Genomic DNA, 26,869 nt, shown 5'->3' with positions numbered 1-26,869 from the left:
TTTCACCAGCAACTTATGTCGCTAATGCGAGGGAGCTGATAGACAACCTGCAGAAAAACCGTTACGGTCCACCCTCCCTGGCGCAGCATGCAGCACAGTTTGCAAGTCCAGACCATTTCCGCTCGCTCTGCCGCTTCCCGTCTCCTTTCCCAACTGCACAAGGCAGCTGCAAAACGCATACACACGCGGCCGCCCGCCCGCTCTCCCTGCTCTCCCTTCGGTCAGTTGCGTGCGCGCGCGCGCGGGAAACGCACGGCCCGGGGAAGCGCCCCAAGACTACATCTCCCAGCATGCCCGGCTCGGCGTGCGCCGAGCTGCGAGCCAGCTGTGGAGCACGGCGCCTGCGCTATGCTGCGGAACTGGCTCGGCCGTGCCACACCCCCGCGAAGGGAGGCAGCAAGCGTCTGTAACCTGACACCGTCAGAGGAGGGGAGGCAGTCGGGAGGGCGGGCTTTGCCTGTCGGCGCGGAGAATGGAGTAAGGGAGAGACGTAAGGAGGGAGGTGCGCGGACCGGACTCGAGGGCTGGACGGCGGAGAGCGAGCGAGCCAGCCAGGGAGCCAGCGATCAGGCAGCGGCGCTTCGCCGAGGGAGGCAGCTCGACGGAGGGATCGAGAGGAGGAAGAGAAAGAATGCCCTAGGGACGGACGGCGGGACCGGGCTGCTTGCTTGCTTGCTGCTGCTGCTCCTTCCACGAGCGGAGCGGAGAGAGAGAGAGAGAGATCCGGGCGCGCCTCCTGCCATTGACATCCTCGCCGCAGCGCCCTGACGGAGCTTGTCAATGGAGCTAGAAAACATCGTGGCCAACACGGTCCTGCTCAAAGCCCGCGAAGGTAAGCGAGCATCCATCTCTCTCGCTCTCGCTCTCTTTTCCGCCTGCCGCATTCCACCCTCCCTCGAAGCGACGGCTCGCCCTGCGCGGTGGGGGAATGGGGCAAAGGGGGGATGGCGAGGCTTAGGGGCGCGTGGTGGCGGGGCGTCCCTCCGGAGCCGCGCGTAGGCTGGCAGCCCTCTCTGCGCGACGCGCACCTTTCGAAGGAATTCGCCTGCTCGCGGAGTCTCCGCGGAGGTGGGCAGCTCGGCGGCATTGAGACGCCACGAAACTTCCCCTCCGGGCTCGCCCCTCCAGACGTGCGGGTGTGATTTCGGCGTGTATTGTTTGGAAAAGGACAGCTGCGAACGCATCCGCTCCCGGGGAGCGCAGAAGCGAGAACTTCTGGCTCCGGAGCCGGGAGGGGTTTCTATTTGTCTGGATTAAGAGGGCTGACGTAAGGGGGGGGAGTGTGCAGAAACTAGTCGCCAAAGGGCTTTCTTGGGGTGTTCTCCACGGAGAAGAAGAGGAGAGAAATGGATGCAAGTAGACTTCTGTGAGGGGCAAATTCGCTGGCATGGGGAAAGCCCCCCTCCAGCTGATGCAAAAGAAGGCATGGCATTAAAAGGAAGGAATGGGGGGTGGGTGCTTTGATTTTTCTTTGCAGAAGCTGCTGTTATGTATAATACGTCTGTGCGTGTGTAATTTAAATTTACAAAATAAAAGGCGGGGTCTGGTTGCTTGTAGGGGAGGTATGATATCCATCTCTGCTCCAAATGGTTCCTGGGTTTATGACCATCGCCAGCTTCATCACTGGGAACACACACACACACCCAATCTATTTTACTGTCTGGCAACATCTGGGTAGGAGAAGTGGCTTTCTCTTCTTGAATGACAGCATGTTTTCTTTTTTCTTTTTATCCCTTTTGGCTCAGCCTAACCCCAACCTTTCAGAAAGGGATATCCTCTGAGAGAGGCAGTTACATCTGAAGGGCTTGCCTTTCGAAGACAGGCTTGCAGTATCTGAAGCTTTCATTCACACCATTTGATGAATGAAGAGCCCCCCCCCAGTCAAAACCAGAGGGGGTCCTGTGTGCTACCTTTGACCATTCCCAGGCTGATGCACACCTCCTAATATACAGAGAAGGTGGAGGAGAGTGTTCTTTATCTGGGAGAGCAGCGGGGGAACAATTGCAGCTGCTCAAAGCGACCCAAGGCATTCATTTTCCACTTGTGCCACATCCCTGGTGCTCTTTAATCAGGTAGTGGGTGGGGTGCTTTAATCTCAGTCTTTTGTTTCCTTACCTCTGAGCCCACCAGCACACTGTGATTATTTAAATGTCCCACCCTCAACACTAGATGATCCATTTAGAAATGCATCTAATGGCCCCTAACTAATTTTCAGACTGTGGTCTGGATTGCATAAGCGGTTGGGGAGGACCTATAGAGAGATGGTCCCTGTATTACTGCGCAGGCTGCATTAGGCGGTCTTTCAAATTTTATGAATGTGGTCGTCATGTCTCGTCTAACTTCTCATATTGAACCTTGTGAAACTCTTACGAGGATGCCTCCCATCGTATCCAGAGAACAATGTGCATTTGCGCAATTGATTACCCAGTAAATATAAACATTATGTAAGAATATAGGAGATAAATGTTGAGCTAAGTATTGAGCTATGTCCCTAATTCTCTTTGGTAATGAAATGTGGACAGAATAACATGCCTGATCTGAGAGGAGAAACAGACATTGTTCACAACAGACACTTGGCAAAAATCCTTGCATATCACTAAGAGCTTTTCTAAAGGCACTGTTAGTATTAATGAAAGAAGCAGCACGCACACGCACACATACACACACACACTCTTTCTCTCTCTCTCCAGCAAACGCTAAAGGGAGAAATGGTCCCAGAACATCTGTGATGAGCCATCTAGTGGCTGAACATTAGCATGCATTTAATGGCTAGGGGAAAACTTTCGAACCTTTTTGCAGGTTTCAGAAAAAGTACTTGTGATCAATTTGTTGCTGGTTCTACTGTCGAGGTGGAAATGCAGTTGTTTTCTTTGCTTGAAGGTATTGGTTCATCTACAAGGGCAGGTTAAATGCCCACACAATCCTCACATGGATGCTTTATTTATGAGGATTCTCCCCCCCTCCCCCGAAAGAGCATGAAGCAATGTTTGCACATTTTAAACTGCTGCAGACATGTGCCTCTGTTTATTAGAGGCTCAAGGCGGATTCACACATGACTGGTTTTGTTCTCTATGCAGCAGCTTTCTAACCTGTAATCGCAACAAGCCAGACACTTGAACAATCTTCAGACGTATTACTACTGTGTGACTGTTTCTTTCCTGCTTCCCCCCCCCCTTCCAATGAGTTTTGGTGATGGATTTAGATTCTCCTGTTGCTCTTCCAACCGGCTTCAGTTATTGCGTGTATTTATTTTATTTTACCGTCTTTCATATTGTGGAATGTTTCTGCGACTCGTAATATTTTACTTTATAATTTTTAATGTGGAACGTAACAACGGTGCACTGCTGTGAGTGCACGAAATGATATGTCTAAATACTGGGCTGTAACGGAGTACTTTAAATTGGTCTATTTGTTGTCGTTTCGCATTCATACAAAATTGTCCGCTCAAGACGTTTTCAATCCACATCAGTTGTTCAGCGAACAGAACCCGACGTTGATGAAATGTTCGATTTGGAATACAGTAGGTTCCTCTTGTGCAATCCATCACTTATCAGCTTCTCATTTTTATTTTTATTTTTTAAAAAGGAAGCCTATTTCTGTCTGTAATTCATGGCTCTTCAGAGGTTACACTGGTTTTCCACTACTTATTCCAACAAATGGGCACAATTTAGGGCAACACATGTTAGTCTTGGCTATTTATTTTTTTAAAAAAAATAGTGAATGTTCAGATCACATTTCAATAAAACATAACCATAAACCCAAAGACAACATGCACTAGTCATTTCAGAATAAGACATACTCCAGCTGCAACATAGGACAGGTGAAGAAACACTATACAGTATAATAATGTCAGCCTAAATAGACCCCAAGTATAGACAGAGTTGAGGCAAGAGGGGGGAGTTTAGTAGAAATGAGTGTCCATATAGCTATTGGATGTTTACCTTCCAACTGAACATGGGAGGTGCTTTAATGCAGATCCTCCCTGAATCCTGCCTTAATATTCCAAAAATTCAAGCCAATATTTTCCTTTCCAAATTAGCTTTGCCTGTAATTCTGCATATAATCTGGGACTGGTCACTCCTTTGTGAATGTTCTTCCTGACTAGTGCAGAAATGTACCCCTTGAGCCAGCCGTTTTAAAATCTGTTCAGAGAGCTGTACTGTCACCAGAAAGCAAAGCAATGCACAAATCATCTTTGGCGACAGGAGCAGTGCTGAGTTCCCCACTGTTCTTCTGATCCTGTGACCAAACATTCAGCCACAACTTGCAAGCTGCAATTTTTTAAAAAAATAAAAAACAACATTGCTGGCAAAATACACCGGCACAAAAATAACAAGCAAGAGAGTTGTAGATTGGTGATTGATAGCATGCTTTCCATGCAAAAAAGTATCGCATCTCTAGGGGTGGGGGATATATTGAACCCCTGGAAATCTGTTGCCATTCAGTATACAGTACTGAACTAGATGGAGCAATGATGTGACTCCATATAATGCGTTTTTCCTGTACAGTATTCCAGTCGTGGCCTTTTGCAGAATATTCATAATTAAATTACTTTTGCAAAAATATTGGTTGCAAATCATTTAATTTTGGAAAGTCTCTTTCCTTAACCATGGTTATTTTTCAGCACCTGGACCTTCAGCCATCTACGTTTTAGAGAACACACATCTACTGCAAACTTCAGCTGCTTGATCTTTTTGCTATATGCACACTCCCTGAGCTACATAATTAGGTTTAAAATAATCATTCAGCTCGTCCAGCGGTGGGATACACTTAAACAATTCTGGAAAAGCTTAATCACAGAGGTCAAATACGTAGGTTAAGAATAAACCAAGTGATGTCATGACATTTTGGAAACCTTTACATTCTAAGAGACTTTCGTCCAGACACTTCAGATAACAGCTTGGTGTGGAGGCCTTGATGTTTCAGAAATGAGAGATAGCAGCTAAAAGCAATGTCAGTACAGCAACCAGGAAGTGGGCCAGAAGATTAATGTAGTAATAGAGTAAAATCTGCCACCATTTCAGCCATGGCTTCTGCTTCCTAGGTGAAGTATTATATAGTTCAAAAGAATCCAGATAACGGAAGGAAAATGCTTCATATATTTGTCCATTAAAGTTAGCTGGCCTGCCTAGTTTGATGATGTGGCATGCACAATATTTTTGTGGGGGGTATTCTATTGACATTGCATAAAATTTTTATATATTATGCCATAAACTGCTATGTGATTACTATGGAATAAAGGGAGGTTTAAAAATTTGCTTAATAAATAAATATGATGTTTATTATTATACCAAAATCAACAGGGATAATTCATACCAGACAAAATGTTGTTCAAGCATTGCTATAACTAACAAATTCCAAGTTTCTCTGCTACATTGCCAAAACCATATGTGAGTATAATTTTTTTGGTTTTGAGAATAAAGAACTGGTGTTCTCTATTTTTTTTGGGGGGGGGCACATTTCTCTGTTTTGCATCTCTTGATTTTAAACGATTCTCTGTGATCTGATGTGCACACAAAAGGAGTTTTGGAAATCCTCCCACAAGCATTCCCAAGTGAAGTGTTATAAACAGCTCGTAGGATTGGTCCTGGGAAGTTTACCCAGGCAAGGTGTTCAGCTGTAACCTTTTAATGTGTTTGCTGGTGGCTTAGCCTCAAAAAGTTATTGCAGGAATGACTCTGCCCGCAGTTTAAGAAGGACTTGGAGCCAGTTCACAGCCTACCTTTTTGTGTAGGAGCATCACGCCATCACCAGAACTGGAATCTTCACTTGATAAAGTGACGTATTTAAGGCATCTCCATAGCTGCCAAGTTTTCCTTTTTCTCGCGAGGAAGCCTATTCAGCATAAGGGAAAATCCCTGTAAAAAAGGGATAACTTGGCAGCTATGCATCTCCCAAAATACAAATCTCAACGTATTTTACACCAAAATTGCTTTGTTGTTTTTCTTGCAGCTTAATCGCTGGTGTGCATGAAGGGGAAATGATGCAGCTCAGTGGTAAAGCAGAAGCCAAAGGTCCAAATTTCAATCCATGGCATCTTTAGCTAGGGCTAGGAAAGATCTCATGCCAACTGGCAGAGCCTCTCCCATATTTCAGTCTCCAACCTGGTGCTGTCCAGCTGTATTGGACAATAGCTCCTGTGCTAGCTGGAGCTGATGGGAGTTGTAGTACCAAATGTCTGGTTAGGAAGATGCATTAACATTTAAGTTAGGTAACAGACAAGGCTTAATTGTTTCTATTGATGGGAAGTCCGCCCCCAACCCCCACTGCAACTTTGCATGCCCTCGAAACACAATGTATTTAAAATTACACTTCTCCTTCTTAATCCTTCTGGGTACTTGGTTTACCTAAATATGTAGCATTGTTTCAATTGCAAATACATTCTTAATACTCAAACTGGACAGGGTCATCAAGCCAATGTTTTTTATTTTGGAAATAACAAAGTGACCTGTTTTGTTCCAAGACATTATTTGCTATTTATGAACTGAAATTAACAACTCTAGAATTGAAATAAACAGGCTCTAGAATACCACAGGCCCTGCTTAGCAAAGGTGAATACCGCTGAAATTGATGCCTTATTTGCCATCAATGGTTTGGTTAAGCTTGATGTAATGGAACAATAATTTGCATGCTGCTATCGTTTTGAGTGTAGCACCAGTACATTGTTAAAGTGATACGGAGCATGAGATGTCTCGTTCTGCAAAGAAGTTTACATTCTTGTTTTAACTAATGAAACTCCATGCAATGTATGGAAAATGAAATTGGAAAGAAACTTTTCAATGTGGATAAATTTTGGTATCATGCAATAGACCCTGTCTTCTTTTTTCCTGCTCCTCAAATATCCATATATTTGATGTGTGCCTTGGGCCACACATCTGAACTGAAAAGCAAAGAACTGGAATCCCATAAAACATTTTAATTAAAATGATGTTCACTTGTTAAATAAAAGCAACTATGTAGTAAATATAAATGGAAGAGCCTGAAAAAAGTCTAGGAATACAGTTCCTACCTTGTGCCTTTGCTGTGCCGTCATACATCTTAAAGTAGAAAACGGGTTATAGGAAAGGAAACTATTGGTTTCTGGGCAATTGACTCTCTGTGCAATGAATCTCCAGGCTTTGTGACATTAGCTCAGCTTTCCCCAACCTGATAATCCTCCAGATTGCTGATGGCAGTTGTAGTGCAACATATTTGAAGGGCACCAGGTTGGGGACAGCTGCACCAGCAGATTTATTTCCAAGCTGAAATTAGCCCAGGTTACACCAGGCTTTGCCTTTTGATGAGTCAGTTTCATCTCTTAAGTCTCTTCTCTGTAACAGGAGTGTGTCTTCCCACCTTAAAGTCTGCATGTCCTATAGTGAGGGTTAGAGCAAATGCTTTGCATGCAGATGTTCCAAAGTTCAACCCCCCACTATCTCTAGTTAAACTTGGGTGACATATATTGCTGCTGGGAGGGATCTGCCTGATACTTTGAAAGGTTGCTGCTGGTCAGAGTAGATAATACTAGATGGACCGCTGATCTGACTCTGGGAAAGGCAACTCCTTCTGCTCCTCTTGTTTCCCGAGGAGCAAAGATGGGAGCCTCCATTCCACCACTACAAATTGATGCTCCTCCTCCCATTACAAGTGGGTTGGATATCATACGTCGAATTGGGTTTTGCGGGGCTATTTCCCCAATGGCTAATTTGACAAGGGACAAACTGTTAGTCCAGTCTTTGCCAACCCGGACCCCTCCTGATGTTTTGAACTACAACTCCTGTAATCCCTAGCATTGACCAGGCTGGCTGGGGCTGATGGGAGTTGGAGTACAACCGCATCTGATAGGCACCAGGTTGGTGAAAGCTGTGTTAGCCTGATAATGTGCATGTATTCCATGCCAGCAGTCAACTTTTCTTGCAAGAGCCCTTGGGCATGAGTTGGTTTTGAAGATGGCGGGTTTGATCTTGATAAAACTGTCTTGTGTGGCTGCAGTGAGTGGGAAAGTGTCTTGAGTTCACGTGCAGGTAGTTACAGAGGCTGGGATGATGACCTGTTGTTCATTTTACACATCAGGTTCTGAAAGGGGAAAGGGCTCCCTTTGTTGGTGTGAGTGGCGCCTTTCGCAACTTGTAGATTGCCCTTTCTTCAGTGTGGCATTGTGTCCAGCCATCAGAACAGCTCTGCATTATTCCAAGGCCACGCCTTCCCGACGTAATGCAAGATGGTGCAATATTTAGTAGATGCCAAAAGACCAGTTCTAGTCGAATGGCATTAAATGTTATCTAATAAAATAGAGTGCAACAGGCATGCTTCTGCTTACCTCACTGTGCCGATGTGTCTTTCTTTTGTGCTGGAAGCTGATGTGCCGTCTGTCGGTGCGCCAGCTTCTCTCCCTCTTCACAAGCAAGCTTACACATACTGTGCTGAGAACAGAAATTGCTCCCACAAATTGGTGTTTGGAAAAATGTATATATTCATGTGTATGCAGCTGCTGTGACTGCATAAACACAATATGTTTAAAGCACTCTCCTGGTGAATCCTGGGAATTGTGGTTTAAGGATGCAGAGAACCGTAGCTCTGTGAAGGTGAAACTACAGTTCCCATGATTCTTTTTTTTATTGAGGAAGGTGCTTTAAATGTATGATGTGTTGTGCAGTGTTATGCCCATTAATACCACAGTAAGTAGATCCAAATCTCTTACCTGGGGAAGTGGCAGTGAGAACAAAGGGGATAAAGAATGAAATTTGGGTCTGGATGAATCAATATCTGCCCATCTCTGTCTAGCATTTAGTTTTCCAGTGTAAAGGTGTCCCCAATGTGCCCGCTTTCCCTCTTTTCAAAACTTCACTCTTTGAAGAAGCTGTTTTAAATCTGCAAGTACTGAATGAAGTAATAACGTCCGTATTCTGTTGTAATAAAAAAAACCACCAACGGTGTCCTATGGCATTTTAAAGACTTGCAAATTAATCATGGCATCATCGCATCATGAAGTGGGCTGTAGTCTATGAAAGCTTATGCCATCATAAATCTGTTAGCCTTTAAGCTGCCACAAGAGCTGAAACGAATATAATAATAAAAATCGGGCCCTTTTCCCATCAGAGATGATGACTGACTTTGAGGCTCAGCTGACAGGGGATGCATGTACATGCAGAGTCCCACCCCAAAATCCTGAGCCTCTTTGTCATCTAGCACTACAAATTGCTTGCCAGATGTGATGTCTACCCCACCCTGGCCAACGTCTTGTGTGAGGGCAGGTTACTGTCAATTGTGTGAGCCTCCTGCAAGTCCTTCGCAGTGGAGTACTGTTGGCATACATTTTGCAGGCTTGGGCACAAAGCCTGCTGTTCTCCAAAGCCATTCGTGTGCATGCAAGGGACAATCACGCATCAAGCCAAAAATAAAGGGGGGGGGGAGGATATTCCTCCTGCAGTTGCTTGCAAGGCTGAAGAGGTAAGCCAATTTTAATCCGAAAGCAGCTTGCCCATTCAAGCTATGCAGCAGAATCACCAGGTGCCTGCAGATCCATGCTGTTTGCTGCACTTCGTAGGACTGTAGCCTTGATGCTTCACAGCTGGCAAAACACCTGGAATTCCATCAAAAAATGGAAGGATTTGCCTACAGTAGAGAAATATTTTCTGGTTATAATTGCTTCCTGAAATAGGGATTTACACATCCCTTGGAGATTAGATAGTGTTAGGACAAATTCCAAAGAAGATAGCTTAAACGCTTTACCGTATCACAGGTGGCATTGTATTTCAAACAGCATTATGTTCACCGTACTATTCTGCTCATACAGAAGCAGGATTGAGTGACAACTCCCTTTTTAGCCAGCAGGGGCAGCGTAGAGCTGTAGTGTTACTGAATTCACACAGTGGAGATGCAACAAATAAGCTTATATACTGTATAAGGAAATAGGAACGTTTGGGGCTTTATAGCATGCTGTCACTCCATTTTTTAAGCCAATGGAATGATACATAATGGGAAGCTTGGAACTGTGCAACGGAGGAAGAGGCTATCAAAATTCGCTTTCTTCCGTCCTGTAGTGAAAATGGGTCCAGTCTTTACTTAATTGATTGAATGGATCCCAACATTTTGCTTACAGAGTGGCAGCTGTACTATCTGAGAGTGGTTGCAGCAGAAACCTCCAAGGAACCTCCAGCTCTTCAGAAGCAGCTTCCCCTCCTTTCATTGTGGTATCATGGGCCACTGGCTGTCCATTGCACCATGGCAGAAAAATCTCTCTGGCTAGAGCATCCTCTGTAACAAGCACAAATCAATTGGCACTTCAGCTTGTTAGGAATTGACTGCATCCCAATGATTGTCATTTCCCCCGAGTTACAGGAGTTGTGCTTGTTGCGGGGTTTGAGCTTGGAACTCTCTGGCACCACCCAGCCTTAACTTTATCACAGTTCAGTTCAGCACAAAAACAGGGTCGTTTTTTATTCAGCATGGCAGTGGCTGCAGGTTCGTACCCTGGGATAACAATCTAGGAATTTCATGGGCTTAGCACTTCGTTCCGAGAAGGCTAAACAGGAACAGCGTTTGATTCGCAAATGTGTGTCTCCTTAATAGATGTGGTGGTAACCCTTGTTGGATTTTGCTTTATCTGTTTTGCTCACAAACAGAAAACAAGCAATTATTCAATGAGCCTCACAGCTGCATAGCATCCCCCCCCTTCACGTATAAGAGTCTAGTGGTGCATACACAACTGGAACTAATCAAATTCAAATTCTTCTCATTACGGAACAGTCTTACGGAATGTAGTAAGAATGAGAGCAGTCTGGGCCAACAGATATTCAAGTCTTATGGAATTTCTCGCAGCTTAAGTTTCCCTGCAGGAAAACACTGGAACCACAATCCCGACGCAGTGATGTGACTCAGGCTGGATCTAGACAATCTATTGTCCTGACTCTTCCAAAAATTGGGAGGCAACGTGCCTCCCTTACAAAATGTGACCCTGTGGATCATTCCGGTCTCGTGCAGGAGCGGAACTGGTGTCACGTGAGGTTACCTTCTAGGTCAGGCCTGAAGGACCTGTAGCCCTTCCAGATGTCGGAATCAAGCTCACATTTGCCCTATCCAAGAAACCACAAAAGCAAATCACAGGCTGTAGCTCATTTGGCTGAAGAAGGGGAAGAATAGTGAGAAGAAGCACCCGAGACCAAGTATCATGTGAACTGTGATAATAGCTTTTTGTTCCAGCCTTGCGCAACGCGGAGACAGGATTGGTAAGCAACGTCACCCCTAGTCAGCTGAAATCCTGATGCCAAAGGCATTGAGAATCCTTCTGATTTCAGTGTCCCTTGGCTAGTGGGGTTTGTGTTCAGCACCATTAAAATTTGACACCAAATGCAAGCCCTACTGGGATCGGTTCAATGATCAGCAGCTGAAATCCTTGGAAAGAGCATTTAACTTTGGTTTGATCCAGCAATGCATTTCTCAAATAGGAGTGCATGCTAGGAATCACTTCACCACTAAGGCAGACTTTCCCAATCTGGTGTCCTCCACATTTTGGCTTACAACTCCCAAGAGCCCAAGCCAACATGACTGCGCTACTCTGAATTAGGATTTTCAAAGTGCTGCAACATTTGAGACCGGGTTTCTTTGCAGTCCATATATTATCTTACTATTCCAGGTCTTGAGACTTTGAGGTGAGGCCCTTCTTTTTTCCCTGACCTACACCAGAAGCACTTTTGGCAGGAACTTAGAAAGGAGCCTTCTCAGTGGCTGCTCTGGATCTCCTTCACAAGGGGTGGGTGGGATCTGTCATCTCTGAAGACCTCTTCTCAGCAGGTGGAAATGGTTTTATTTAGACAGGCCTTTGTCTGCAGAAGCTGAGTTGTTATAGCTACTATAAAGGTGCTGCAGTTGGTTCTACCAGCCTCAATGGTCTGAGGAACTCTGTGCTTGTTGCCAGTCAGGGGGCAACCAGAGACCTCCAAAAACACACACAAAAACCCATTTGCTATGGTATGAACTTTGGCTACACTGAATCAGATGCATCAGCTGACAATTATATCTTTGTTTCAGAATGCTCCCATAGAACAAACAATAAAGTCTCAGAAATACCTTGTAAAATTTGATTTGATCTGCAAACAGTAAGAACTATTAATAATGATATTTCTACATATAGCCCCACTACTGCTGCTGCTGCTGTTCTTTTGGCTGCTAGTTGCAGAATGTAAGATAAAAGGTTAGTGTCTCGGAACCGCTCTGTCCTTACTTGGTAAAATCAACCTTGTACAGTGGTACCTCTACTTACGAATTTAATGCGTTCCGAATGCACATTCGTAAGTGGGAAAAAATTGTAAGTCGAATCCCATAGGAATGCATTGGGAGAAAAAATCCGTAAGTCGAAGCAACCCTATCTAAAAATTCATAAGTAGAAAAAATCCTATCTAAACTACATCCAAGATGGCGGACTGAGCTTCATTCATAAGTAGAAACATTCGTAAGTAGAGTTATTCGTAAGTAGAGGTACCACTGTACTTGAAGTTAAGATTTAACAGTGAAATAGTGAAGAAAAGGCTAACAGCTCCGATGTCTCTATCCCTAGCTGCAAGGCACGATTACTTACCAAGCAATTCCCCACAAGTAATCCAGATGGCGGCCTGGAAGCTCAGCAGAGCAGGGTGCATACAAATGTTCCGAAAAACTACTGCATAATAAAATTTTATGATTTACCTTTTGATTATGAAGAGATGTCGCTGGTTTAGAGGACTGTTATCCCACACCACAAACATTTCCTCCACAATTCTGGTCAACCAGCAATAGAGATATCTCAGTCAACTTATTAGAACTTACCTGGAGCCTGAATTTTGCCACCAATGCACTCTATTTTTCTTTTCTTTTCTTGCTCCTTCCCTTCTTCTGCACTTAATACGGGCCCAGTAGAACCACCATTAACTGTGAGGTATGTGTTTGGAATGAGATGGCTTCTACCCCATTTCCTGATCTCCTTGTTGAAGGCTTGTCTTGGCATACTATAGGGTAGGGAGTTATGCTCTTAAGTTAACTGCGGGCCCAACCTATGGCCAAAATGAAAGGGGGGGGGAACGTGTTTCATTTGCTGCTTTAAAAAAAAAAACCACCCACAAAAACTTTGGTGGGTCTTGTTCAGTTAGTATTTTTCATTTATCTGCAAAAGGGCGCCTTGCCAGAAATAACGGATGACATATTTGCCAAGACAAAATGTATGCCAAGAGCCTGCTACAGTTGTTAAAACAAAAACTTGTGAATCATATGTGTAAAAGCACAGCCCCGGCAGTTAAAGAAATAAGGAGCCGTTTTCATTAGCATTAGCAATTTTACTATTTTAACAGTGCATTTTAGAATGATCAGGAGTGGGAATGGTAAAAAGAGAGCAAGAGAAAGGGGGGGGAAAGGTTAAATGTGAGCCAAAGTTAACTCTACCTAACGCTTCTGGCCTAGCCACCAGACGTGGAAGGCTAGCATCCTAGCTAAATGTTGTTTTATTACATATTTCTCTCAAATATAAAGGCTTTTATATGAGAAACATTCAGGCTCTTGTCCTTGGCTGCTGCATAGTAATAACATTGCGTGGTGCCAGTAACTGCTGCTTGTGAAAGTCTGGCCTAACATTCTTTTGTGAAGAAGGAAAATGAGCCATTTTAGAGCTAATACAATGAAGCAGTAGGCCAAAGAATAGCCCCTCTGTGAAGTGGGCTGGGGGGCTCATGTGCCCAACTTTGCAGAGCACAGTCCTCTGTTGGAAGGGCTGTCCTGCTCAAGCCAAGTTTAAAGATAAAGAACCATAAGGAGAGAGAGCCAGGGACCCTTGAAATTGACAGGAGACTAAACAAGCACACAGGTCACCTGGTCACAGTAGTGAGATACAGAAATTATTTTTGAATTTGCATATAAATCAGCATGTGTACCTTCTTTACACCTTTTGTCCTCTTTCTTCTCTTGGTGATGAATAATTGTCTACCTTACCATGGTTGAAGTACTAACAACCGTCATGTAGTTTAACTTGTCCTTTTCTTAAAAAACATATTCAGTGTTGGACATAATTTGACTGTTGTACTGTACTGTATAACAAAACAGCCTACCTATCTTCTGGAAGATCAAGTTTATCCAGTAACAAATGCAAAGTAGCTTGCTTCCCCCGCCCCCCTTTGTGTTGCATACAGATGTATCCGACTTGAGGTATATTTCATTTTTGCAAAGCTCTAAGAACAATATACTGATGTTTGGGAGCCCTAATAAATATTCTAAATTACTAGGACCCAAATGATCTTTTAAGTTGTTCTCATTATCATAATTGCTGTTTTAATCATCATAAAATCATAGAATCATGGAGTTGGAAGGGACCCCAAGGGTCACCTAGCCCAATTCCCTGCAATGCAAGAATATTTTGCCCAACATGGGACTCAAACCCACAACCTTGAGATTAAGAGTCTCAGGACAATACCTCAAAGACCGCCTCTTTCCATATGAACCTACTTGGACCCTGAGATCATCTGAGGCCTCTTCCTCGAGAGGTTTGGAGGGTGGCAACACAAGAACGGGCCTTTTCTGCAGTGGCTCCCCGTCTGTGGACTGCTCTCCCCAGGGAAGTTTGCCTGGCACCTTCATTATACACCTTTAGGTGCCAGGCAAAATAAATGATCCCTTTTAACCAGGCCTTTGGTTGATATGATTTTCATCCTATGCCCTTTTAAAATGTGGGGTTTTTTGGGGGGGGCTAATGGGTGGTTGTTTTTATTTGTATTAGGTATTTTGTGGTTTTATATCTTGATTTTATCCTGTGAACTGCCCTGAGACCCTTGGGTGTAGGGCAGTATATAAATTCAATCAATAATAATAATAATATCCCAGATTACCCATTTCAAAATGATTTACCATATGAATGCATTGCATGTATATGTGTTTGTGTGTGTTTAAGCACCAAATTAAAGACCCACAGACAGTGGGCAAATATATCATATCTCCACGTAATTGATGATGTGGACGCCTCACTGCTACGAGAATGGTTTTGTTGTGCCAGGACAGCAAATATGCAGTATCTTCATTCGGGGCTGTAATCTTACACACATTTACCTGCCAGCAAGCCCTGTTGAACTTTTTGGTGTTGTTTCCAAGTATACATGCAAAGGAACGAACTGGAAAGGCCTGTTAATTCAAGGCAGATTTGCTTATGTTATCCTTCGCCAACCTGGTGATAGCTGGGAGGTGGTAGCCCGAAACACATGGGGGGGGGCACCAGGTTAGTGAAACCTGACTTACGTTGGTGTAAGCAGCGCAACAGTGGAAGATGAAACTCGTGGAAGATTGCTGCTGTGCGTCTCTGAACTGGGAGTGCTCAAATAGAAATCTCTAGATTGTATCCGACATAGCACTAAGGTCAACGTTCTGTCAGTGCAAGGGAATGTTTTCCCCTTCTAGTCCACATGCTCCCTAAATTTGTTAGAGGGTTTTCCTCTGTAGCAGATTTGAGGACATGAGGTGGGAAGAAAGCAGGAGAATCCTTGCGGTAGTGCAAAAATTGGGTTGAATACTGCCCTCTGAGTTTTCTCTTTGCATTTTATGCTGCTCAAATGAGTAGTTGTTGTTTAGTCGTTTAGTCGTGTCCGACTCTTCGTGACCCCATGGACCAGAGCACGCCAGGCACTCCTGTCTTGCACTGCCTCCCGCAGTTTGGTCAAACTCATGTTCGTAGCTTCGAGAACACTGTCCAACCATCTTGTCCTCTGTCGTCCCCTTCTCCTAGTGCCCTCAATCTTTCCCAACATCAGGGTCTTTTCCAAGGATTCTTCTCTTCTCATGAGGTGGCCAAAGTATTGGAGCCTCAGCTTCACGATCTGTCCTTCCAGGGAGCACTCAGGGCTGATTTCCTTAAGAATGGATAGGTTTGATCTTCTTGCAGTCCATGGGACTCTCAAGAGTCTCCTCCAACACCATAATTCAAAAGCATCAATGATGCTATTGATGCTCACATGAGTAGACCTTCTCAAATAAGCCCTGAAATGTTTGAGAGATGGTTAGTGCAAAAACTGATGTTTCGAGCCTTAAGGATTAGAAAGGGTTGGATTTCTAAGCTACAACGCTAGTCTAGATAGGACAAAAATACCCAGCTGTCTTAAATTTACTAAGTAACTATATCTAGAACACGACTGCTCAAGCTTTGGGTTTATTTAACTTGGGATACACAGATTGCCTTTTAAATTTTCCAATTAAACTTGGTATTTGTGGGCTATTTGGGTAACCACACCTTCATCCCTTATACCACAGTTATTATTAATGCTTTCTGGGGTTATACCAACCAACAGGAAATTTTTTTTTATATATAATGCTATTACTTTCTGTGTACAATCCTTGTAATAAGAGATTTCTGACTCTTACAAGTATAAAAAGGGCTGCCTATGACTACAACCTTTGCATTCAGACATCTCTGAAACCTTGCAAATTTCACCTATTGAAAATTACTTTTAGGTGCTTTGAAATACGAGAGTTTGGGTGAGTTGTGGATTTGTTTTTGGCACTGCAAGATTTGCTAAATTCTGCACATTGTTTTCTAAACAGTTTGGAATTGTTTTCACTCTCAGAAGTATGACAGGTTTTCTAGCATTTCAGTCCTCATTTAACCCTTCCTTCTGTAGCAGACGCATAGCAGTTTTCAATAAACAGGCCAGAGTCGAGAAAGCTGCAAAATGTATGTCAGTTGAGGAGCAGGCTGATTTTTAAAGTGCACGATTGATAGGTGTGTTTGCTTTCATGCATTTATGACTCAATACTATGCACATGAATTTAGAAGTAAGTCCCACTGACTTCTGTGGGAGCCACACCTGGTACATCTGTAGAGGATAACAACACAAACTTTTCCAACCTACTTATTTTGATAAAACGTCTCTTCTTGGATTTACATTCCATCTTTGACATTCAAGAAGCTGAAAAATGTGAGTTAATGGCAAAAGCAAGAATTAATACTCAAGCAGTGCATTTATAAAACGAGAGTGGTAGACCTCCGTAGAGACACATTCCAGGCATAGCTTTGATTTTGCATTTGAAGTGGGAATAACTTTGAAATAATTTCCTGCTATGTAATTCCAAGCCACCTGAGAAGGAACAGAAGGGGATGATCAGTCGGATTAATCTTCCCCTGAAGCACTTTGCATTATCCTCCTTGTATCTTGCTATTTAAAAAGATAACTGCAAGTCTAACCGCCCCCAACTAGTGCACTCCAGATGTTTTGAACTCCCATCATCCCCAGCCAGTCTAGCTAAAAGTCAGGAATGATGGGAGTTGTAGTTTCAAACATCTGGAAGGCACCAGGATGGAGAAGGCTGGGTTAGGTGCATGAGAATAAAAGCAAGTCTTAAAAGTAATATATTGTTTCACTTTGGTGACTTGCATGTATGTCATTAATTATCACGGGTTTATAGCCTGAAGGTTGGCATCTATCAGAATGTTCAATATTTCTGAAGTACTGTATGTTGATTACTAGCTCATTGAAAGCCAGCCTTTACTATGCAGAACAGTATGTTAACAGAGCAGCTGAAATTCAGGACTCTCGTAAGTGTACCTCCCAATATAACAAATCCTATTATTAATCTTAAAACAATATTTAAGGAATAATACATAGAACATCAGTACTGTACCACCACCCTTAAAAAGCAAACAAACCCCAAACATTTAATTTGCCTTAGCCTTTGTTATATAACTTCAGGATTTTTTGGACGAAATAACAAACCAAAAGCCCAAACAGCATGTAAGGGTTGTTATCCCATTGCTCTTCAGTCTGCCCCCCAGAGGCCCATCACAATAGCAGCGATGTGTCACTCTGCCAGTCCAAATCATAGATGAGCTCTTGTGCCCATGAGATGATTCCAGAAATAGCCTTTCAGTCCTTCCATCTCCAGAAAGTCTTCTCTAATGGCATATTGAGAATCTCCAAAATAGTCACAGTTTATAGTTTGGCTGGGGTCTGTAGAAGTTGCTGCTAGAATAACCCATACAGACACCTCTATAGAATAAGCAAAATACTGTATATCCAAAGGAGCTTGATCCATGTCTACATCTACAGGCTGTTTTCATACAAAATCCATCATGTCTGATTTTATTAGTGGACACTAAATAGCAACATAATGGTACCATGAAACTGTATTGATACTTGTGCTCTCTTCGCTTGAGCTTTCTGCAATGAGAGGCCAAGCATAAAACTGAAGCCAAAGAGTAAATTTTATATCCTTTAGGGTTTTTCTGGTGCCTGTAGGCAGGTTTAACGTCACAAAATGTCCCGAGCACCTCTCTCAATCAGTGATTCTCAAGTGCTCTCTACCTTCCTTTCTCTGTAATTGTAAGCATATAACATTTGAACTATTTGCCTACTAATTTAGGATCTGTCTAATTGGCTATTGTAATCGCTCTTCACGTTGATATCAAACAGGCTGCCCAAGTGCTTCGTAAAACAGAGATGGCTAACCTGTGGCCCTCTAGGTGTTGTACGACTCCCATCAGCTGCATCAGGCATGGCCAATGGTCAGGGAAGTTGCAGTCCAGCAAGATCTGGAAGACTGTCCCTGATAAAAGACAGTTCTCCTTATTTCGGAGCATTGCTCTAGTTAGGTCCATTAATGCAGGATCACTGGATTCAAATTCCACTGAACTCAGTCATAAGTAAATGGACAATGGGCAACCTGCTGTCATTGTGACCAGTGCCTTTCCACAATGGTCTTACGTAGATCCTCTTTCTTTGCCTGCCTTCTGCTAAATTGCCCCACAGGGGATGATTTTCCACCTTCACTCCGCATGATACCTTGATGGTCACACATGAGGTTGATTGATGTGCTTCTTGAGCTGTTGTGAATATGTCCAAGGAATATACCCACAACATCTAATTGAAATTGAAGGGAGTGAAGAGGCTGTTCAGCTCAGTTGTGTACATGCATGTCCACTCTCCCCTCATACATACACGCTGCCATGAGCGTATGTAGTCCAGACCACACCGTGTGTGTAAGCAGATTGCAGGCGAAACGCAGGAGGCATCTTTGGCGCAAGTAAGTCCAGGTAACGCAAGCTTCTCTCAGGGATAGGATTCTGGTTCCTATGTCCCACAAATCTCCATCAAGGGGATAATGTGTCAGTTGCTATTATATGAATGAGACATGGTGTCTCATCTAATCGTTTTTCTTTATTCGATGGCTTTTGGCGATGAGTCAGATTTCTTAGGTCCAATGGATGCTTGACGGGCCTTGAAAAGGAGAGCAAAATGATCTGGCATGCATCTGCTGATTTACCACCAGCATTATCTACTGTTGCAGAACGCATGTTTGTGGAGAACCTTTATTGATAGCCTCAACATACAAAACCTCACCCTGTCTTTGCCTTACATAATTAGAAATGGGGTGTTCTGAGAATACAACAGCCTCCCTCTGAGCTCCATTACCAAAGTAGGCCTCTGCTGATTTCCGTACTGCTACCACAATTTTTGCATTTCAAGCTCAGAAACATGACACCCTCCATCCATTATTTTTTTTACAGCGTGGGATTATTTCTAGTGGACATTAATCAGAGTCGACAGCTCCAACCATTTACTGTGTCAACGTAGTTTCTGATGGTGTGTGTGAGATGAAACTGCTAACTAGGCTTTTGGAAAATGCAGGCACAGAGTAGGTACATTTCAGCGATGACTCACTGTAGCTCCATGTCTGATGCTACTGGGAAGGTCACCAAGGACTCTGCAAGTCCTAGGGCACACAAATGTATGGCTGCTCAAAACATTGATTACTGAAGTGGGATTCCTGCTGATTATGGGAAGGAAAACAGACGGCAAATGTGTCTCCTGAAAAGCCTGGGCGATGCGGTTAAAAATCCTGCATCTGGGAGAAATACTGATGAACTGGTATCATTTGAGGTGGTGGTGGTGGTGAAGCAGTAATGTATTATTTAATGGCCGAGGCAAAGCTTTTCCCAAGCCTTGTGAAATTGTACCCTGCTTCTAAACTTGATAGATCTTCAGCCCCTCCCTGCAACCTAGAAATCTCCTTGCAACCTGGCTTTTACATCTCCTGTATAGCTTTCCTTCTGCCTATCTGACTGGTCCCGATTTTGGCCAACACAACCCACAAACACAGAGCAGAACCCAAAAGCTGAGCAGGTGGATCCAGGTGATTAAAAATAAAAAACCACCGTGAGGCAAGGCACATGTTTCAAGAGATGTCAAATACAGTATATTCATGTTGCACTCATTGGCTGTCTCACTGCTTGTTGATAGATGGTTTGATTTTTATGGTGGGGGTTTTTAAAAATCAGTATTGTGCCCTGCTTTGGGATGTATTTTTAGTGAAAAGCAGTCAGCTAATTTCAATAAATGTATGCATTTAGATGACACGTGCCACATTTTAGAGCTGTGCAACACTAAGGAGCAGCAACAAGTGCTTCGTCCAAGATCAGTCATGGCAGGATTAAAGGATGGGAGCATATGCTTTGAGTATGTGCAGAATGCTCTTCCCATACCAAAAAGCAGTTCCGGAAAGTTCCAGCTGAAAAAAGGAGCTCTGATTATAGTACAATTTCTACTTTGTTTATATTTTATTTTAACTATTGTCATGTACACTGTCTAGAGAATTTTGGTTATGGGGCAGCTTAATAAATAATCTTTAAATACCAGGGCCAAGCCCTAGAACATCAAGGAGACAGTATTACCCTTCCCTTTTATCCCTCTCCAATATCCCCATAAAAAAAGAGTTAAACTGCATGTTTACATTAAACAAGCTAGTTTTAAAATGTGATCATGGCCACCCACTTTACAAAAAGCAGCTCTGGGAGGGTTCCGTCTAGATGGGAACAAGGCACAAGGGATTTAATCCCCCCCCCAATGCCATTTCCCCGTCAAAATAACACCGTTTTTCTCTCAGAGGTACTATTTGTATCTGGGCTTCAGCTTTAGCTAGAAGAGGAGCGTATAGTACAAAAAAAGGGAAGGGAGAGATTGAAATCTGGTTCCAACCTCAAAAGTAGACTTATTGGAGAATAATTCCCCAAACAATTGTAAAAACTCTGACTGTTCTGGCTGAACTGAGATTTCTCTAATCAGTCTTTTAAATGCCCACATTAAAGCCCCCACTTTGCAGGCTGCTATCTATTTGTCTATGCATGAAGCTACCATTGAAAGCCGGCAGTTTTCTGAAGGTTGATTCTCTTAAACTGCTGGAGCATTTACAGAGAATACTTTCCTTTGATTATTTGTCTGTTCATGAGCAATAATTTCTAGTTTCTGCATTCAGTTGATAGTAGGATTTCAACACCACCAGGAAACGTTTCCGACTGAGGGTAATGCTACAATGATTTGCCTAAACCTGTTAAGCCAGGGTTGTAGTTTTAAATTTATTTAACTGCTGTGGTGTTAAAATATTTCATATTCCAGTCTAAGTTTTCAGATCATTTTTTAAAAATTAACATCCTATATATTATCCTAAATATATATCCTATATATTTAACTGTTTTCCATTTCCCTTAGCAACCCCTTTCCACTTATTTTTTTAAAAATACACTTTTATGTCATCTTTAAGAGAGAGATACTCTCCCAAGGTGGCATCCATTTAAAAAACAATATTGTACAAAAATAAGATATGTGGAAGTCAGTAAAAATACTGTTCCCCCCAAATGCCAAAACACAGTATAATCAGTGCTTTTTTCTAAAAAAATGTTTAGGGGTACTCTAATTTCTCTACTCATATTGAAATATTGCCCCTCAATGAGGCCAAACTTAGATTCCTCTCCAACTATTGCTGCCCCACACTTCCTCCTCCCCAAATCCAGAGATTCCCTATGCTTTGAAAATCCAAAGAGGAGAGCTACAGCGATTGCACAAGGAATCTTGGGATTTAAGGAGGAGAACATGTGGAACATTTTGTGGGAGGGAATTAAAGGTGGCATGGAGGGGTTCACGATCCACATTAGGCCTGAGGTATGGACAGGCCCTCAGTCGTCTTAACCTCAAGCACAGTCTGCATTACATACAGCTGTCCGTATCTGTGTCTCCTGAGTCGTCTCCCATCATTTGCTAACTGGGTTAAATAAACATGTGAGGGGTGGGTGGGTGTTTGCAGGGATGTGTGTGCCAGCTCCACCTCACATCACCATGCTAGTCACGTCCAACAGCTGGACAGGAACCATCTGCAACAGGGAACCTGCTGTATTAATGGCACCTCCCTGTATGTTTTTCAGAACCCTGAAAAATCAGGGTTCTTAAATGTCTCAGTGAGTAGAGCAGGCTCCCCACTCCACCGCAGGCACTTCCTGAAGTGTAGGTGGGTTCCCACGAGGCAAGACACAGTGATACCAGCAAGAACTTTTATTGAACAGAACTGGACAACAGGGGCAAACCAACCGCTTATATACATTTCTGAAGGCCCGGGCCACTCCCACTCCCAACGTGATTGGCTATTTAAACTTCCAAGCTGCGAATCATAACTAAGAGTTGAAGGGCCAATGGCAGAGGCCCAAATCCTGAATTGTTCTGTGATTGGATATCATGTATTGAATCAGAACACGGGCTCAGAATCCTCAGTCCAGTTCAGGCAAACACACACCACTGAATACTTAACACTACCCTTCCAACTCTTGGAGGTCAACTGAAACAGCAGTGGGGGTGGAGCTAGTACACTCACCCCTGCAGCTCCTCCTGCTCCTCCTCCTGCTCCTCCTCCTCCTCTTCTTCTTCTTCTTCTTCTTCTTCTTCTTCTTCTTCTTCTTCTTCTTCTTCTTCTTCTTCTTCTTCTTCTTCCCCAGATAATGTACACCTGAAGATGGCTGTTGTCTATTCTTACCTGGTGGTGTTCTTTCTTTCACACTTGGGCTTTTAGGTGCTGTGCCCACCCTTTCTCCCTCCCTCCCTCCCTCTCAATGAAAGTTATGGTTTATTTTATTTATTTTTTAAAGCGTTTCAACCAGAATGCCACACTTCATTCAGCAGTTGTAGAGAGAGGGAGCTCTTTCATTTTTAGCACTTCTGTTCATGCAAAGGAACTGCCAGTTTAACCAAAAAAGCTTCTACTTCAAAGGGCAGGCCTCCAACCAATTTCAGAAGGGGCACGTTGCCATTTTAACAGATGGGCATCGGAACGAATAACAAGTTCTGCTGGAGCAGCTCGTGACGTCTGCTTGCTGTGGAAAAACTTCCTACTTGGGAGATTCAGCCATATACCTCAGGTCTTGGGAAAAAAAGTGTAGCTTGTGATTTATCTCTTTGAACTCAACTATAATTCAGAAGTGTTGTAAGGGAAATCATGATTATTCTCCCTCACCCACCCACTGCTACCTAACCAACACCTTCTGAGTTCCTTAAGAACATCTGCTGCAGACTCTTCTCTGGGCTCATTGTAAACTGCCCTGTGATCTTCAGATGAAGGGCAGTATAGAAATTTAATAAATGATGATGATGACTTTTTGAAATAAGAGTTGCTTGAATCCAGCTAATGAAATGTGGTTTGGCAAATTTTATATGAACTGATTAGATTATGGAAAACCACTTCATGATCCAGAGCGCTTGGCCTCCTCCAGAGGATGCAGTGTTGTGACACGTGTTGGGTGCATGACACCACATGTGTGTAACGCACGCTGGGCCCTCTCAATCTTGGGGGCAGCCCGGCACCTCTGAACTTGACTGCAGGCAAGGAAATAGGAAGGAGGTGGTCTTTCTTTGAGGAGGCCTCTCCTTGCTTGAGATATTGGAAAACCACTCTTAGTCAGGGTAGACAGTACTGGTCTAGAACAGGGGTCAGCAAAGTTTACCTTGCCTGGACTGGTTCACTCCAGCAAAGATCCCTCTGTGGGCCGGATAGCTCATGTGCCCGCGATTTCCGGCATCTGCGTCTGCGCAGACGTGATTTCTGGTGCCGCGGAAGCGAGTCCCTGCACTGTGCTGTGCCGGTTTAGCGCAGCATGCAGGGACTCACCGAGCGGGTGGCTTGGTTCGGGGGCGGCTTGTGGGCCGGTTAAACTACCCCTGTGGGCCACTTGTGGCCCATGGGCCTTAGGTTGCCGACCCCTAGTCTAGAAGGACAAATAGTCTGACCTAGTAATAGACAGCCTCTAATGTTTCAGGAGTAATGCCCAAGTTGCCCATGAGGTAATATAGCCTGAGAGTGAGTGACCGTCTCAAGTTCACCTGGCGAGCTTCATGGCTGGGGATTTGGGTCTCCCTCGTCCTAGTCCAAAGTATGATGACGGACAACATTGTATACTATCCTGACCCTGCACCGTTGGAATTCTGATATGCTGGCTTATATAAGTTGCAACGAGGGCTCTTATTAACTAATAGTGTGGAATGAATGCCCCAAATGTGTATGCAGTTGTGTCCGCTTGCATACTTGCTGTATCACCCTTGCTTTTTGCTCTTCTCTTCTTTTGAGAATTATTCACACATTGCAGTGAATGCATGCGAAAAAGGTGGTCCTCTCCCCATGCCTAGAAACACTTGGCAAAATCTGTGGAAAAGCCTACATGTGACAATTCTGTACATGTTGATCAGGGACCCTTGAATATGCGCATCCATGCCCTCAGAAACGATGTTCTCTATGCATATACTACATAGGCTGCCAACCAACTGCATAGTTACCGTGTTTCCCCTTTTTTAAGACACCGTCTTATAACTTTTTTCCCTCAAAAAAACACACAGTGGCTTATTTTCAGGGGGTGTCTTTTTTTTTAAAAAAAAGTGCTGGTACAACTGGGACCCACTGGCTCAGGATGCTCGGTGCTCTCTTCTGCACATTGCTGGGCGCGTTGTTGGCGCTGCCAGTTCCGAGCGCCTGCAGGGTGGGGTGGGGGTGGCAGTGCTTTAAACCCCCAACCCTGTAGAAAGCAATGGAAGTTATGGACTGTAACAATCCTTAAGAGGCGCAGGTCTTAAAAAACCCCTGGTATCACCCTTGAAGCACAGCCTTCCAAAGTCAGGGGGGAATAGGTCTGTTTAGACAAAGGAAAGGATCGGGGGTGATTCTGTGCCCTGGGACCCACAGAACTACTTTAAAAATCCCAACCTGGGGGGGGGGTCAAATAGTGAAGCCCCATAGCCCTGTAGCAACAGAAGGCACATTCTGAAGCACCCGAGCTGTTCGGTTCCATAAAAAATCCAGGAATTGTAAAATTAACAACAATAATGGGGGGGCACTCTATCCAAAGAGTTAAGAAGGAATGGGAAAGTGTTGAGTTATATATGGAAAAATATGGAAAGGAAAGTTAGTTAAAGATAAAAAATAAATAATTATCGCAAGGGGAAAAATAACATCATAAAGGGTAATAATATTAAATATAAAATAGACAACACAACAGAAAAAGCAAGTATATGACTAAATGAGATCGCACAGGAGTGAGGGAAGTGGGGAGAGAGGGAGGGGGGTAAGGAATGGAAGGAGGCAATGGTTGGAGGAGGGTATAGGGGGATGAATTAAAGGAAAATTAAGACTGAGAAGCGCATGGTTTTTGTTTTTTAAAGATGCAAAGGCTTGCAATCAGCCAAAGTATAGAGCCCAACTTCTAGGAGACTGCGATCTACTTGCGGATTTATAAACTGGAGGTGATCTACCCCCGTTATATTGGTGTTCAGGTCAGAGTTGTTTTTAGAGAGAGGAAATATCCCATTTTTGAGGTTAAAGTAAAAGTTCCTGACCTTTTTTTTATAATGAGGAAATGCTGCTAAAACTCCGTTCTTCATTCCACGAAGGGGAGAGGGGGCGGGGCCGGGTGCTCAAAGACAAAAGAAATGGAAAAGGAGATAGCGATCAAATCCAGCCTCGCATTCATGCAGCCGTCGGGAGAGGCAGGGGCTGCAGCCGAGTGCTGCTTCACAAACAAACGGGGGAAAGTGCTTAGAACCCAGAGAATCCAGCTGAAAAACACGAAGCAGCAACAGCAATTGCACACACACCATCCCAAGCCAGCACAGTAACCAAGTCCCAAAAGCAAGAAAGGACTCAGCAAACACTGCTGCGGCCGGCGTTGCTGCTGCTGACTCGGGGAGCTCAGTGATCTCTTCCGCACAGCGCCTATCACTATGGCTTATTTTCGGGGTACGGTTTATATTTCTCAAATGCTTAGAAATGCTGCTATGGCTTATTTTATGACTACGCCTTAAAAAGGGGGAAACACGGTATAGGTTCTTTCACAGGTTGTGTCAAACATCTATGAGGGCTGAGGCCAGGAGGTATCATTCTATTCCCTTCAAGATACATTCCATGTACCATGTGAAGGATCCTTCTGCTGATATTTTCCCAGCTGTTTCCAGGAACCCTTTGTATCTAAACCATATTTAGAGTCCATTGATAAGACACTCAGTAATAGCAGAGAACCATACATGGGAGAGGATGGCTTGTTTAGTGTTACTAAGCCTCGCCTGTGCTGTGTATTTGCCAACGGATGCTGGCCATGCGCACTCTCGTGGTGTAGCAGGAAAAAGCAACCCCCTGTGTGAAACCAAATGAGTGTGTAGCACAGAACACCGAGAAACAAACACACAAATCCCCTGCCGTGTGGACGAGTTGTTAGATTAGACAAATCAATGTCGAAAGGGGTTAACCAAGAGTTTGACAAGTAATGGTCTACATTTTGGGCTTCTTAGATAGAGCATGCATTTCATTCTATTGATCTAAATAGCACATTGCATGATGCTGATGTGCAATGATTTATTTATATATTTTTTAAAGCTTTTAGGTCAGCTTTGTGTGTGGGGAAAGCCATGCCAGCAGATGGAGCCTGGCCTTGAATTCTTAAATATTAGAACTGTCTGTGTTTATTTTCTTTCGGTGTTTAATATGATGGCAAGAGATGTTATCGCTGCTAATCCATGTGGGTTTGGGAGGAATTTCTTGGTCTGTGAGGATTAGTGGTTCACTGGTGCATTCCTTTAACTGGCTGCAGTCTCTG

The 26,869-nt window shown here is 43.7% G+C and overlaps 1 protein-coding gene across 2 annotated transcripts in view; it reads left to right on the top strand.

Moving 5' to 3' along the window:
• Window positions 1-422: 422 nt before the first annotated feature.
• GRK5 (G protein-coupled receptor kinase 5) overlaps window positions 423-26,869 on the top strand; it is a 155,162-nt gene continuing 128,715 nt past the window's right edge. For both annotated transcript variants that reach the window (XM_035138644.3, XM_035138645.3), the window contains exon 1: window positions 423-832. In XM_035138644.3, coding sequence (XP_034994535.1) covers window positions 781-832 — 52 coding nt within the window. In that variant the 5' untranslated portion in view covers window positions 423-780. The remainder of the gene's footprint in view (window positions 833-26,869) is intronic.

The sequence above is a fragment of the Zootoca vivipara genome, chromosome 5 (genome assembly GCF_965207765.1).
Source record: "Zootoca vivipara chromosome 5, rZooViv2.hap1.1, whole genome shotgun sequence".
Taxonomy (NCBI): Eukaryota; Metazoa; Chordata; class Lepidosauria; order Squamata; family Lacertidae; genus Zootoca; species Zootoca vivipara.
The sequence above is the reverse complement of the archived record's forward strand: the minus strand, read 5'-3'. Positions and strand labels throughout refer to the sequence as shown.